At 45.5% G+C, this 13,388-nt stretch overlaps 1 protein-coding gene across 11 annotated transcripts in view; it reads right to left on the bottom strand.

Moving 5' to 3' along the window:
• The window catches only part of RALGAPB (Ral GTPase activating protein non-catalytic subunit beta), a 157,090-nt gene that overhangs the window by 9,714 nt on the left and 133,988 nt on the right, over positions 1 to 13,388 (bottom strand). For all 11 annotated transcript variants that reach the window (XM_078784853.1, XM_078784852.1, XM_068128356.2 and 8 more), the window contains 4 exons: positions 7,896 to 8,107; positions 2,426 to 2,529; positions 1,953 to 2,105; positions 735 to 944 (listed from right to left, as the gene is read on the bottom strand). In XM_078784853.1, the coding sequence (XP_078640979.1) occupies positions 735 to 944; positions 1,953 to 2,105; positions 2,426 to 2,529; positions 7,896 to 8,107 (679 nt within the window). The remainder of the gene's footprint in view (positions 1 to 734; positions 945 to 1,952; positions 2,106 to 2,425; positions 2,530 to 7,895; positions 8,108 to 13,388) is intronic.

The following is a 13,388-nucleotide window of genomic DNA, read 5'->3' on the forward strand; positions in this document are numbered from 1 at the left end:
CTGAGTCGACCCCCCTGGTGTTAACTCAACGATACAATAATCATACAGTAATCCTACGGTACAGGTATCTTATATTTCATCAATACAAAATAAAGCAATACAAAGACCGCCAAATGTTGTGTCTCTGTAAACTGGAAAAGGGCACTTATGTTCCAAAAGTGGAACAAGACGTGATCACACATACTCATTATTGCCTTCTTTGAATTATATGACCCCAAAAACCTACATATAGGCACCAGAATTAAGATTCTAGGCCTCTTGGTTGTGGAGTTATATGGTATTTTAGTATTAGACGGTGGCCATTTTGAAAAAATTGGGACACATGGAGCAAGTATTTTAATGGCCGCCGTCTAATACTCGGTATTTTGAAAAATGGCCGCCACAGCCGTCATAGGCCAAAACTGGGATGGCACTATATCTATTTTTTATTGTAATGGCCTACTGATGATATGTATCAAGTTTGATGTTTTTATCAAAAAGTGCACGATTCTTCCCCTATCCGCTCTACTACATTTTGTCCCTCAAACCTGCTGTTGGTGTGTTCCCTCACCTCCTCCCCCCTTCCACTGTTATTGTTGGTCTGTTAGGTCCTGATCCTTTCTTTGTTACATGCTCCTCCACGAGCCTTGACACTGAAAAAAAAAATCGACTGTTGTTAACACGTTAAAACGAGTGTTCATTTGGAGGATAATCCAAAGTATGGGATGTAAATGTAGTGAAAACGAGGTGAAAACCTTGAGCGCCTCAAATGAGAGCAGGCCAAGATGAGAAAGCAGCAAGCGAGCTGTTTGGGAAGCAGGAGCAGGTCCTGGGGGACGGCAATCAAGCTGGGGGTCCGGGAAAGGCGTCGAGGCACGTGCCCGATCCAGCGTGGCAACGACTCCAGTCTCGTAAGCAATTTGCACATCGAGTAATCGACGCAGCTTCTCATGCTGAATAGCCAGCTATGGGTAAAAAGGGAAGATAGGAAAGTGAATGTTTTGTGAACTTGTGTAAAATTGCTTACATGATTACACATTCAACTGGAACAGCACTCGGTACAGCGTGTACCTCGGCTAGGGAGAACAGTTTACGTTTTGTATTTCTCTGATAGGCCGTATCTGTATCTGTACCTTAACCAAAATCGAATTAGCTTGTTTTTGTCATCTACCCAACTCATCCAACCAAGTGTCGGCAGAATCCGTCCTAAATTTTTGAGATATCGTGCTATATATAGTTTTTGGCCCTATCTATAGATGGTGAAGAACCACTTAAAAATTCTAGTATCCAGATCCAGATCTTCACCAAAATCAAATAAATTCATCCTTGCCAAACACCAAACTGTCCACTTTCTGACTTTCTTTGCACTGACTTTCCTTCTTTGAAACCGCTCTTTGCATAGAATTTTTTTTTTGTTTGTGTAGAAAATTTTCTATAGTTTGTATCGAGTATAGAAAAAAAAAAAGGTCAACGTCACATAATATCGTCAATTTTCATCCGATTGACCAGAGATTTAAAGAATTTTCATATTGGCTCACTCAATTGGTTCAACAATCAAAAGCAAGAAGACAAATGTTTTTTATTAAGATGAAAAGGTCAGGTCAAGGTTGCATAAAATATCAATATGTCAGTCACCCAATCTAATCCAATTCATCGATTGTGACGTGTGTTCTGTCAAGGTCAAAGGTCACAAAATCATCAATTTTGATGTAATTGAAGTGCAATTTGAGCAGAGTTTGCATATTGGGTCACTGAAGCCTATTGCTTTTGAGGCCAAAAGGTCATGGTCACCTAAAATTGTCAATCTTTTTGTATTTTTTAGCTGTTCTCGTCATGTTCAGCATACGGAAGAAGAAGTCTGAATACAAAGTGGGCATGGACGGGTTTCATCAATTCCATCAAGCATTTTCAGATGCTTGCTAGTTATTATTATTATCAATGTTATTCTTGTTATTGTATCAAAACCGTCCTGCCTGTTCATCGACGATATCTGGCAGGTCTGGAATGCTGCAATCTGCTTTAACGAACGGGATCTTGTCCACTTCATCTGGGAAAACACGGTGTCTGATGGTGGGACGGGGACCGGCAGGTGGGCGAGGTGTCGGGCGATTCTCCGTCTCAAATGGCTGTGGGCAGAGGGAAGGAGAGTTGTGTTAACACATATATAGATTATCGAGCACGGGATCCAAATTCAGGGGTTTTGTAAGAGGAGATGGAGGTAAAGCTGCTTTTTAATCGACATTTATAAAATAATAAAACCGTGTGCCATGATTAACTCAATCAATGTGCATATTCAACAGATTAGTAATTACAATTGCATTACAGAGTTAACAGAATGGTCAAAATGGTCAGTGTGCCAGTGGAGGGAGAAAGGGGAAAAGTTCCAATAAAAATAATTGGTCACATGATACAACACGGACAGTGCTTTTGATGTTTAGGGAGCAACCTTATCTACAAGTGGAGAATCTCGTGGTTGCTGCTGCAGTTGCATTGTCCACACATGCCTCCCACCCGCACCACGGAGCACCAATGTCACCGAGGGAGACTTTTCTAGGAAAGTCGAGGGAATGGAGAAGGATCAAGACAACATTTACTAATACGACAGCATTAATAGCAAAGAATAACTGGAAAGGCACTCGGTAGAGCACGTACCTCCGCCAGGCTGAACAGTTTATGTTTTGTATCCCACTGATAGGCCGGATCTAGAGTCCCTGTATAAAGAGAGTTGCGCCATGCGCTGACCCGAGATTTCTGGTCACGTGATTTCGTGGCGCCATTTTGTGTCTAACTTCACCGTGCGTGAACGTCAGCTTGGTACGGGAATGTTGTTTATTGCCAAACAAAATGACTGGTTGTTCTGCTTTTGGTTGTTCAAACCAATCTGGGAAATATAAGATGTATCGATTTCCAAGTGTTAAAGTCAGAAGACAAATTTGGGAAGCGAAAGTCAGACGAAAGAGCTGGAAAGCGATCGACTCCTCGAGACTCTGCCAGGTAGGCCCACGCCGCTTGATGATCGATGTTCAAAAGCAATTCTATCTGCTCGGTTTTTTTTTGGTTGTCTGTCCATTGAAAACCCTTTTAAAGGGAAGTGATTTGTGTTTGTTTATAATCTTCAAGGAGCTGACCAAAAATGCATTTCCGTGGGAAGAACCCTGCTCAATTTTTTTTGGGTAGTCCTAGCGGACCGCATATTGTCATTGATTGATGAAATGTCCCGGTACAGTGACATTGCCTGGTCTGCGGTTGGGTAGTCTGCGGGCAATGTCACTGTACTTTTTCAGAGGGAATTAATTTTGATTTTATAGGGGTGGGAAACCCATGGTCCGTTTTGTTTTCAGTTGTCTGTCCGTCCATTCAAAACTTATTCCGAGGCAAGTTATTTTTTTGGTTTAAAATCTTTAGCCTAATCGGCAATCATAAAAGCAATTTTAGGGGGAGGCCTGCTCAATTTTTTTGCGGGTTGTGCAGCCATCCATACGTCTAAAATTTGACGAGTTATTGTTTGCTTTGTACAGTGCTCATGCGTCTTGTGGCATATTTGCTCAAATATTTCCCACCCCGGGATTTATGGCCAAATTGTAGTGATGGAAGATTTTGCACATTGGACAATCCCTATATATTTAACCTGGTGACAGCTATCGTTCCCAAAACATACAATATTTCTAGGTGATTAATGCAGTAAAACAGGTGTATTTGTGTACCCACATTTAAAACTGGCTCAACTTTCAAAAGCTGTTATCCCTGTTTGATATCAATATACATGTGGTCGATAGAGCTAGCGATTTGTCTGGCCATCTTCCGGAAGATTGTCCATGTGATTTTCTGTTGTGGAAGTACTAGTACATGACAGCTCATTAAAATTAAACTGTGTTGTGTTAGAATAAAAATTTCAATAAATAAATACATCAAGGATACATCAAATACAAGTCACTTGTGAGGAGTGAATGGAGTAGTGATGGTGTCTCACTTGTGAGGAGTGAACGGAGTAGTTATGAGTTTCACTTGTGAGGAGTGAACGGAGTAGTGATGAGTCTCACTTGTCAGGAGTGAACGGAGTAGTGATGAGTTTCACTTGTGAGGAGTGAACGTAGTGGGATGAAGTGTTGGTCTGGTCAGAGTGTTGTATTACGGGCAGAGTTTTCTTACGGTCTGAATGTATGAATCATGTTCTGTACTGAATGTATGAACCAAGATTTGTACTGAATGTTTACTGTGTTGGCCTCATCGTGTTCCTGGTGAAATTAAACAAGTTATGGTGGATACGACGTCTTATCTGTGCTTTTCCATATCTGTTCGACTAGACGAACCGTGCACACTGCAGGTATTTTTAAAAGTTTTTTCTCTGTTTAATTACGGCTTGGCGCAGTCGAAAATTAAGTGTTAATTAAGTCGCCAGCTATGAAACATATTAATCGATCAGGCAATATCCATCAGAGTCCTGGGCAAGGGTGTAGTAATAAATGAACATTTCAATCTTACTAGATGCCGATGACGTTTTCCTTATGTCAGAGACAGAAGCTGACTTGCAGCTTGTTAAATCATTACAATGGAAATTGAATATAAATGTCGATAAAACTAAAGTTGTACACTATAGAAATATGGCAATACCACGTACAGAATTTGTTTTAAGTGTGTTAGACTATATGTCGGCTGGAAGTCCTACACCGGAATTGCTCTCGGCACCCTTTAAAAAATATTGGATATGCCCACACTCCTTTCTAAAAGTTATTAAAATTCAGAGAACGACAGCATTGGTTTGTCTTACTTATAATGTTAGCTCTTATATGCAGTGTTGGCTTGTAATATGCATTGCCATACCACTTTTAATATCACCACACAGCTCTTTTTCACGGCAATAGCTGAGTTTTTGACAAAACAAATATCACCTGTATGTAATAATAAGACTAAATATGTGAAGAAATTTTTTTTAGCAGGTTTAGAATATATCACCCCATATCGTGAATGTACATGTATATCTAATCCGACACACTTAGACACAAAATGGCGTCCAAATTTGAGTTGACACAACTCTCTATATACAGGGACTCTAGCCGGATCTGAATTCGGACCTGAACAAAAATATAATCGGCTTGTTCTCGTCACCAACCAACTTGTCCAGCAAATGTAGTCATAACTCGTCCATAACTTTTTTAAATATCATGTTATATATCGCTTTTCTCCTGATCTCTCGATGGTGAAGAATCACTTAAAATTTAATAATTCTCGTATCCAAATGCATATTTAGATCTTCACCAAAATCGAATCGATTAATCTTTGTCACACACACAACCCCTCCACCAAGTTTTGTCCAAATCCGACCACAACTTCTTGAGATATTGTGCTATATATCGTTTTTGGCTCTATCTCCCAATGGTGAAGAATCACTACAAGCCGGATCTTCACCAAAATCTAATAATTTTGTCCTTGTGATATACACATTTCGTCCGAATCTGTCCACAACTTTTTGAGATATCTTGTTCACAAACAAAGACAAACAAGAAGACGTCATGCAGAGCACGATACTTGCAAAATCCACATCCCTCCCCCACCACCAACCCAAAAAAGGTTGCCATTGATCCAGCAAATTGTCCATTTCATCAAGGTTAAAATTGACAATCTTGATCAAAGCTCGGGTCAACAGGCTGAAAAGTGCATATTTTTCAGATGAAAATTAACGACTTTAGAAGTTTGACCTAGAGTTGACCTTTGACCTTTTGACCTCAAAAATAGTTGGTTTTCTTTATTTATTAAAAAAACATTTGTATACAGAGTCGAGGCTCGTGTAAGAGCTAACACATTAAACACAAAAACATAAACTGACACATGAAACATAAAATAAAGGGAACGGGAGACAAGAGTCGTGAGGAGAGAGGGAAGCCCACAGCACATCAACAGTAGAAAACAGGGACATCGATCGGTAAACGGTATACAAAACAAATGGGCACTACTAGGCATTTCAGGAAAGAAGTCGGAGATTAAAAGAGGTGGCCTTGGATTTGTATTAACGGGGGTAGAAAAGATCAAGGTTTTGGATGGGGAAAGATAAGAGATGGTGGTGAACAGCTGAGTTATTTTGCTTTATGCTATATGAATGATCGTTTTAAGGCCATTTTCCCCGCTAGAGCGGGGGTTAGCCTTGCAGGCCCCATGACAATCATGGTTCCCTGTTTGAGGCAATGTTTTTTTGTTTTTTTTCTGGTCGGATGCCCTTCCTGACGCCAACCCTTGGTCACCTCTGACGATGCGCAGGGATACGGTGTACCTATTCTAAATCGGGGTACACACCGTGATCATTCATCCCAGCAAGCTGGTACTCAATCTGCCGACCTCGGAAGGATGACAGGCTGAGTCAACCCCCCTGGCGTTAATTCAGTGATCGACCGGGATTCGAACCCAGGATCCTAGGATCCCAAGTCGGCACCCTAACCGCTAAGCCAACACCAGGCTATATGCTTTATGCTATATATCATGCTATATATCGTATACAATGATTTTTAGCATTATTTGATATTATTAATTATTATTATTTAATTATTATTGTTATTAATTATTATTATTATTTAAAATTAATTATTAATTAGCATGCATTGCTATATATCGTTTTTTGCCCTATCGCTCAATGGTTAAGTATCACTAAAAATTCTAGCACCCGAATCTGGATCCAGTTCTTCACCAAAATTTAATCATTTCGCTGACTGGGCATATTCCGTCATACAAAGTCCTTCCTTGGCACACCTGATCTCCTATCCACCTACAAGGCCTTCATCCACCGCTTGATGGAATACTGCTTTCCCCTCTGGGCTGCCCCCCGTGCCTTCAGGGTCAATTGAGAGGGGAGTCAGGGGTGTCGCTGTCTTGGGGCCCGTGGTCCGTTGAGGGGCCCGAGCTTCTCATGCAATTAAAAACAAAGCAGTACAACAAAACCCCTCGTCGGCTCGTCCTCACTTCCTTATCGCTCAGGGCAAGGGGAATGGGAGGTAGGGCACGGGGGTTTCTGCGAGGTTGTTTGCCCTGCGGCCCACGCTGGCTCTCAACGCCCCTGCCTCCCTCACACCTTGCTCAGCTTTATACCGTAGAAAGAAAGGCCTTCAAGATCATTGTAACCTCTCACACTGAATCTGACTCTATGGGCCTTTCACTTTCCCATTGCAGACAAGTCAGTGAAACTACCACCTCCTTCTGGCCTTTCACAACCACCTCCTTTCTGGTCGTAAACCCTCTGCTGGTCTTAAACTACCACCTGCATTCCAACACCTCTTTCTGCTCTTGAACTACGACCTCTTTTCTGGTGTTAAACCCTCTACTCTTTCTGTGCTTTGTCCCCCACCCCCACCCCCCAGGATTCTGCAGGGGCACACGTTCAACCATCAACCCCCTTCTGGTGAAACGACCTAAATTCAGGATCACTGCTGACCTTGACTCATTCGTTCCTCTTTTTCACATCTGTTTAACTAACTTCCACATTCTCTTTGACCTCATTCTTCCCTCCAGGTCTTAACGACTTGAACTCTTGTTCACCACAATCTCAGATTGTTCCCAATCCAAAACCATGATCTTTTCTACCCTCGTTAACCACCTCCCAGCTCTCCTTCCAAATTTCTAGTTTTTCCTTCCTGAGAATTTCCTTCTGTGTCCATCCTGTCCAGTGTCCACCCCATAAGTACTTTCCTGCCCGACATTCCTCCCCACACCCATTGTTTGTCCAAGTCTCCCTCTATCTTGTCCTTCAACTCTGCTCCACTGTTCCATTCAGTGTACGAGCTCTTCCCCGAGCCTAGACTCCGTATACAAAACAAACAAAACAACAACAACCGGCATGAGTGAAAGAACAAACTGAATGAATTATTGTGTTCTCCATTTGAACCTATGGCAATAAACGAGAGACATCCTCTAAGCTTGTCCACAAATCCCACCTGTTTGTAATCCCAAAGGCTGTTCCAGAATGCTCAGCAACACGGAATTGTCAAGGGCAAAGAAGCGGAAATGGAGTAAGGGGTCCGACGACGCAGGCTCTGACGAAGCCTTTCGGGACTGGATAAAGGCAATCAAACGATCCTCGTTGAGGAGGCTGCAGGGAGAGGCCGCTCCACTTGGAGGTGGAAATGAACCGAGATTTTGCATGATGCTGGAAAGAAAAGAGGAAAAGAAGAGTTGCACATGCCAATAACTTACATACATAGCTAGCTCAGAATTATACATCGGAAAGGCAAGACAAGCGTTTGAAACTTCAGTGTAGTTTATGATGATCTTATAAGAGGGGCAGTAAACCCCCCCCCCCCCCCCCCACCATGAAATAAAACGAGGCACAGATGTTTGTCCTTTTCCTATTGAGCTTCCGGTGAGTATCACATTTTCCCAGTGACGTACGAGTTTACGATTCCCATTGGAATTAAAATCATGTTTTTGGCTCTGAAAAATACACACGGGGTAAATAAAACACTCTTTCTCCCTCAATGGGTCAGAGCTCAGCATTAAACTGAGCTTGTGATTTTGTCAAAGTCTGACGAGAGCAAAGAGGCTGCCTGTCTGCTGGATGAGGGATGTCACGGCAGAGGGTGGAGTCATCAGCAAATAGATGAAGGGGATTTTATATAGTTAGAGAGATCGTTGATGAAGATCAGAAATTGGAGTGGGCCCAGAACAATGCCTTGGGGGCACTCCACCATTGACAAGAGATGAAAGGATTCCGTTGAGGGTAAGGCTTACATGATTCCAAATATTCTCCAAAGCATGGTGGCCATTGGTCAAGTCAGTTCCTGGTTCAATATCCCTCTTCTGTCCCTTTCGTTCTGAAGATTGAGTCATGCTTGACGTTGCTCACAAAGCTATTCCACTGTGGAGATGTTGCTACGACCAACTCAACAATGGATGCAATAAATCGTGGGGCCAGGACCATCTGTCTGGACATCTCCCAAGCCTGGACGTCACCTAAACTTGCTTTCCAAGCCAACAGTATTCAGAGTGATCTCCTTGAATCATTGGGCATGCAAACATCAGGTTGCTCTGGATAGTAGTCTGTCTTCAGCTCCAACTCTCAAAGTAGGCATGGTGCAGGGGGTTGCGTATTGGGACTCGTATTGTTAATTTACATCAATGGCCTCTCCGTTTCATCAGAGGGACACTCTGTACTATTTTTCGGATGACCACCACCTTATGAAGAAGCGTGCACACCAACACAATGAGAAACATGCGGCCACGGCATCCCTGCCTGTAAATAAGGAAATCTTTTTAAGCCTCTGGTCAGCTACTGAGAACATATTGTTACAGATACGACTTTGATGGTATGGTGGGCCGAGCGGGATGGCCGCCGTATCCGTACAAGTTACCCGATTGTGCCCGAACGTTGACTAGCCGCGCTATGCTGGCTCAATAAGAAAAAGAAGACACCCGGCTGGATTACAATCACACAATACGACACCAACGTTTCGATTCTCAAGTATATTCGTACGGAAAAGGTTAGATTACAGGGGCTAGAGGTATATTACAGGAAGACAGGCACTTAGACACACTCTTATATTAACCCCGGACAGACGACAGACACACGGGACAAAATGCTGACTCACACGGGGGTTGATGAAAAGGACAGCGGGTATCGATGGCTCAAGGTGCACTCCTGGCTCAAGGCAGAATCGACTCGGTCCGGTCCAGAGATGCGGGGAGGTATCGTCGCGCTGGGGGTGGCGGTGGCTTCTCTCTCCAGTCTCCAAGCTGAGGCGCATCTGGGGTCACATCCGGCGCGGGGCCGCGTATATCCGGCGGGGAGTGACACGCCCTCGGCTCGTTAGCTCCGCCTCGTGGAATCGGCACGTTGCTTCTCATTGGGTGCGTGCGGGGGGCGTTACTGGCTCCGCCCCTGACGAGGAGCTGACAGCCAGCCCCTTCGGGGTAACCCCGTGGAGCGCATGGTCTGGAGCTAATCGAGCCGGTGTGAGGACGCATCCTCCCCCGCTCCGCCGCCATCTCCTCTGTTGTTGTTGTAATTGTTGTTGTAGTTGTTGTTATTGTTGTTGTTTGGGGAAGAAGATGGGAGGAGGTATGGGAAAGGTCCTAAACTCACTACTGATGCCATATAATCACATTCTGGTGCAACGAAGAGTCATAATTAATGGAGACGAGGCCTTAACTGACATAGAATAAGAATAACTAGGAAGATGTCCGAAAGTTGTCTACCTGTGGTGCGGTGGACCTGGGCACGACATTTAATGGGGGAATAAGGGGAAGGTCGGCTCTACTGATTGTTATTTACATGCAATGGGACTAGGGAATGGGGGATCGGGGAAAGTTGGGGAGTATTGGAGAAAATAGGGGAATATTTACAAGCGGATATGGAGGCCAAATTCCATATTCGCAACATTGCACCCTTCTCTACCCTCGGGGCGTCCCGACCCGATAAATTTTTACCTACTTTAGTGTGGCACGCAATGTAGTTCCCTCTACTATTAACTCTACCCTGAGTGCGACAGTTTTACAGATATTCACAAATGAGTAAATATGTCCCCCTGCGACGTTGCACCCTTCTCCTCACAGAAACACACCCACAGGATAACCGAATCCGGAAAGAATCCTCAAACTAAACATACAGCCGGTAGGGAGCATTATTTACAAGACTACGCTGCTATTTACACTACGATCCAGGACCTGTTTTTGGAGGAACACATGCAGATGTTATGCATAGAGAGAGCGCGCTTGCCAGCATCGATACACCAACCCACGAGTGCTCTGTGGCCGACGGCCTTTAATAACGTGCAGAGCACCCTTCCCGAGCATCAAAAGCACCACCCCACCACCAATCGGTGCAGTCACCATTGTTCATTGGAATAAAAATAAATTCGACAACCCCTAACCCTGCAGGTGTCTCTTGCTCTTCTTGTGGTGCACTTGGTGTTAATTAACAGTGGTTCACCTTTATGGCATAGGTGCCACGTTGACCCATAGGTCCTTCCACGGGTGGTGCTTGGCCGCAAAAGAGCTGCGGTCCATTGTGGGTGGCCACAAACATTGCGGTCCATATGGTGTATCGATCCAGGCAGCCAACAGCGAAAGTGCAGGCCCACAACTGCGTAGCCAGCACCTCTCTCTCCTCTCTCTCTACCCCAAAGCCAGATCCTCGGAGGTGGGAGACAAAAGAAGAAACAAGTGAGTAAGGTGGTAAGGGCGCAAAAGTGCACGCAATGTAAGGTGATGCACACTGGGGGCACATGGGAACCAGGTGAGACAGGTACGTTCCTATCGTACGCCCCCCCCCCACCAGGTAACCTACATGGCCCCTCCCTTACCCCTTACTGTATCCACAAAACACAACACTACCCATAAACATCTACTTTACAAATCAACAAACATCCCTACTGTCTTCCCCGTTCCTCCCATAAACCAAATTCGTCTTCTCTCCCTCCTAACCAATCAAATTTGCCATTTTCAACTCTCGTCAAAATTTGCCATCTCCAACTCAACATCATAATTTGCCATTACCAATTCATCATCAGTCCCTCCTAGGGAGGGAGAGATGGAATCACCCCAATGTCTCATCCACGTCGTGATGCGTCTCACAAATCCACACAGCGATTCATCTCCTGCAACAAAACAAAGAAAACACAGGTGTGGAGTCATCATCATCACCACAGGTAAGTGGCTGCGTATGGTGCGACAGGTTCATCAATCCTAACTATCTCCTAAATGACTTTAACAACTTTACACTACCCGGGGTCTCTCTCCGGCCAAACCATTGGCCCTCTTACACTATGGGTTCTAAAAACCAATTCCCATTGGCCAAACTGTGGTGCTCTTCAATTTGGGGTCTCACTCCCCCGATTCATCTCCCGGTGCCCTCGCACAATTTCTGGGCTGCGGCGTGTACCTCTCCCAGTGGGTCTACCCACCTGCACACCTCCACCACTGCAGTTGCCTCCGAGCTTACCTGCTCCTTGCCCTAACCTAACTACCTGGGGAAGGCCCTCTGGCACTCTCCCCACTCGGTGCCCTCTCTGGCACTGGGCTACCCGGGTCCATCCTCCGGATCCTCGGGCCCCATCCACAACTCTACCGGCTCCCAGAGCCCACCTGCGGCCTCACCTGGCCGACATCCTCACAGTGGTGGAGTGCCCAACCAACTACACACACTAACAGGCTACACGCCCAGCCATTTCCACAACACTAATGCACCCATCCACAACACCATTCTGCAACCGCACCACAAATGCCAATATCCAACCACAATTTACCTGTACCCTCTACCTAACACTTACACTACCCGCCCCGGGTACTCGTGAAAGGGGTCCACTCTTCCCCCATCCACACCTTCGCACCACGCACACCACTCCATACCACTTACTCCAACTCTCTCCACACACCTGTACCTGCACACCTGTGCTCTCACACCTGGTGCCACCTGCACCCTTCTCTCCCCAAGCGCATTCACGCTGATCCACAACACTCATTACTCACACACTGCTCCACACACCTGTCCAGTTGCACACCTGTGCAATCACACCTGTTCAATTCTCACACACACACGGCATCATCTCAGCTAACTACTCCCTTCTGAAACTTGCGCTTCCCAGTCGTCCCTTTAAACTATTGCGCTCCCTCGTCATTATAATCCACACTAATCTACCTGCGTCCCCACTACAGGTATCAGTCACTAACTAACCTTAACGTTACCTAAGGTCATCTTCTCTAGATCCCTACACACAATATCCTAACCCACCCGGGCTAGTTTTCACTGCCATACACCCCATAAGCTATTGCTCCTTTGCCCCCCCATGGGAAGGATGGTGGATTTGCCATCCCACCACATCGGGGGTCTCTCACTACCAATTTTGCACATCAAATTGCAACAAATTAAAAATTTGCCAATCATCTGCCAATCATCAAATTTTGCTTTTCTCTAATTTTGGGTCCAAAACACTAACCTCATCACCCAGTCGACTCACTAATACCTCTCGGTGCGCCAATTCCTGTCCAAAGCCCGGCTTCGTAAAGCCAAACAATGGATGCTGGTTGTTTTGTGCCAGCGGCTGGATGCGTCCGGCACTCGGTGCAGGGACGGGGGCTTACCCGTGCCGAGATCCCACGCACCACCTCGGCGTGGAGCCATCCAATGCCCCGATCTCGACCTGCCGGCACGTCTCACCAAAAAGTGGTCGCCATGACGACCCTTTCTATCGGGCTGCCAGCTCCGCCTAGTGGAGCCTGGACGCGGCCGTTCAAAGCGAGGCCCAGCACGCACCGAGGGCCCGACTCGGCTATAAGTCGCTCTAACCTCTAACCCGTGTAACGTCGATGCTTCACCTGGACGCTTACACCCCGCAGCCCGTTCCTTGCTCACACATCCAGCCGTGCCCATGCTCCTCGTACCTTTCCTTACACACCCAGGTGCACCCATCCCACTCACAGCCTTGGTCACACAC

The sequence above is a fragment of the Myxine glutinosa genome, chromosome 9, assembly GCF_964187855.1.
Source record: "Myxine glutinosa chromosome 9, kmMyxGlut1.1, whole genome shotgun sequence".
Classification (NCBI taxonomy): Eukaryota; Metazoa; Chordata; class Myxini; order Myxiniformes; family Myxinidae; genus Myxine; species Myxine glutinosa.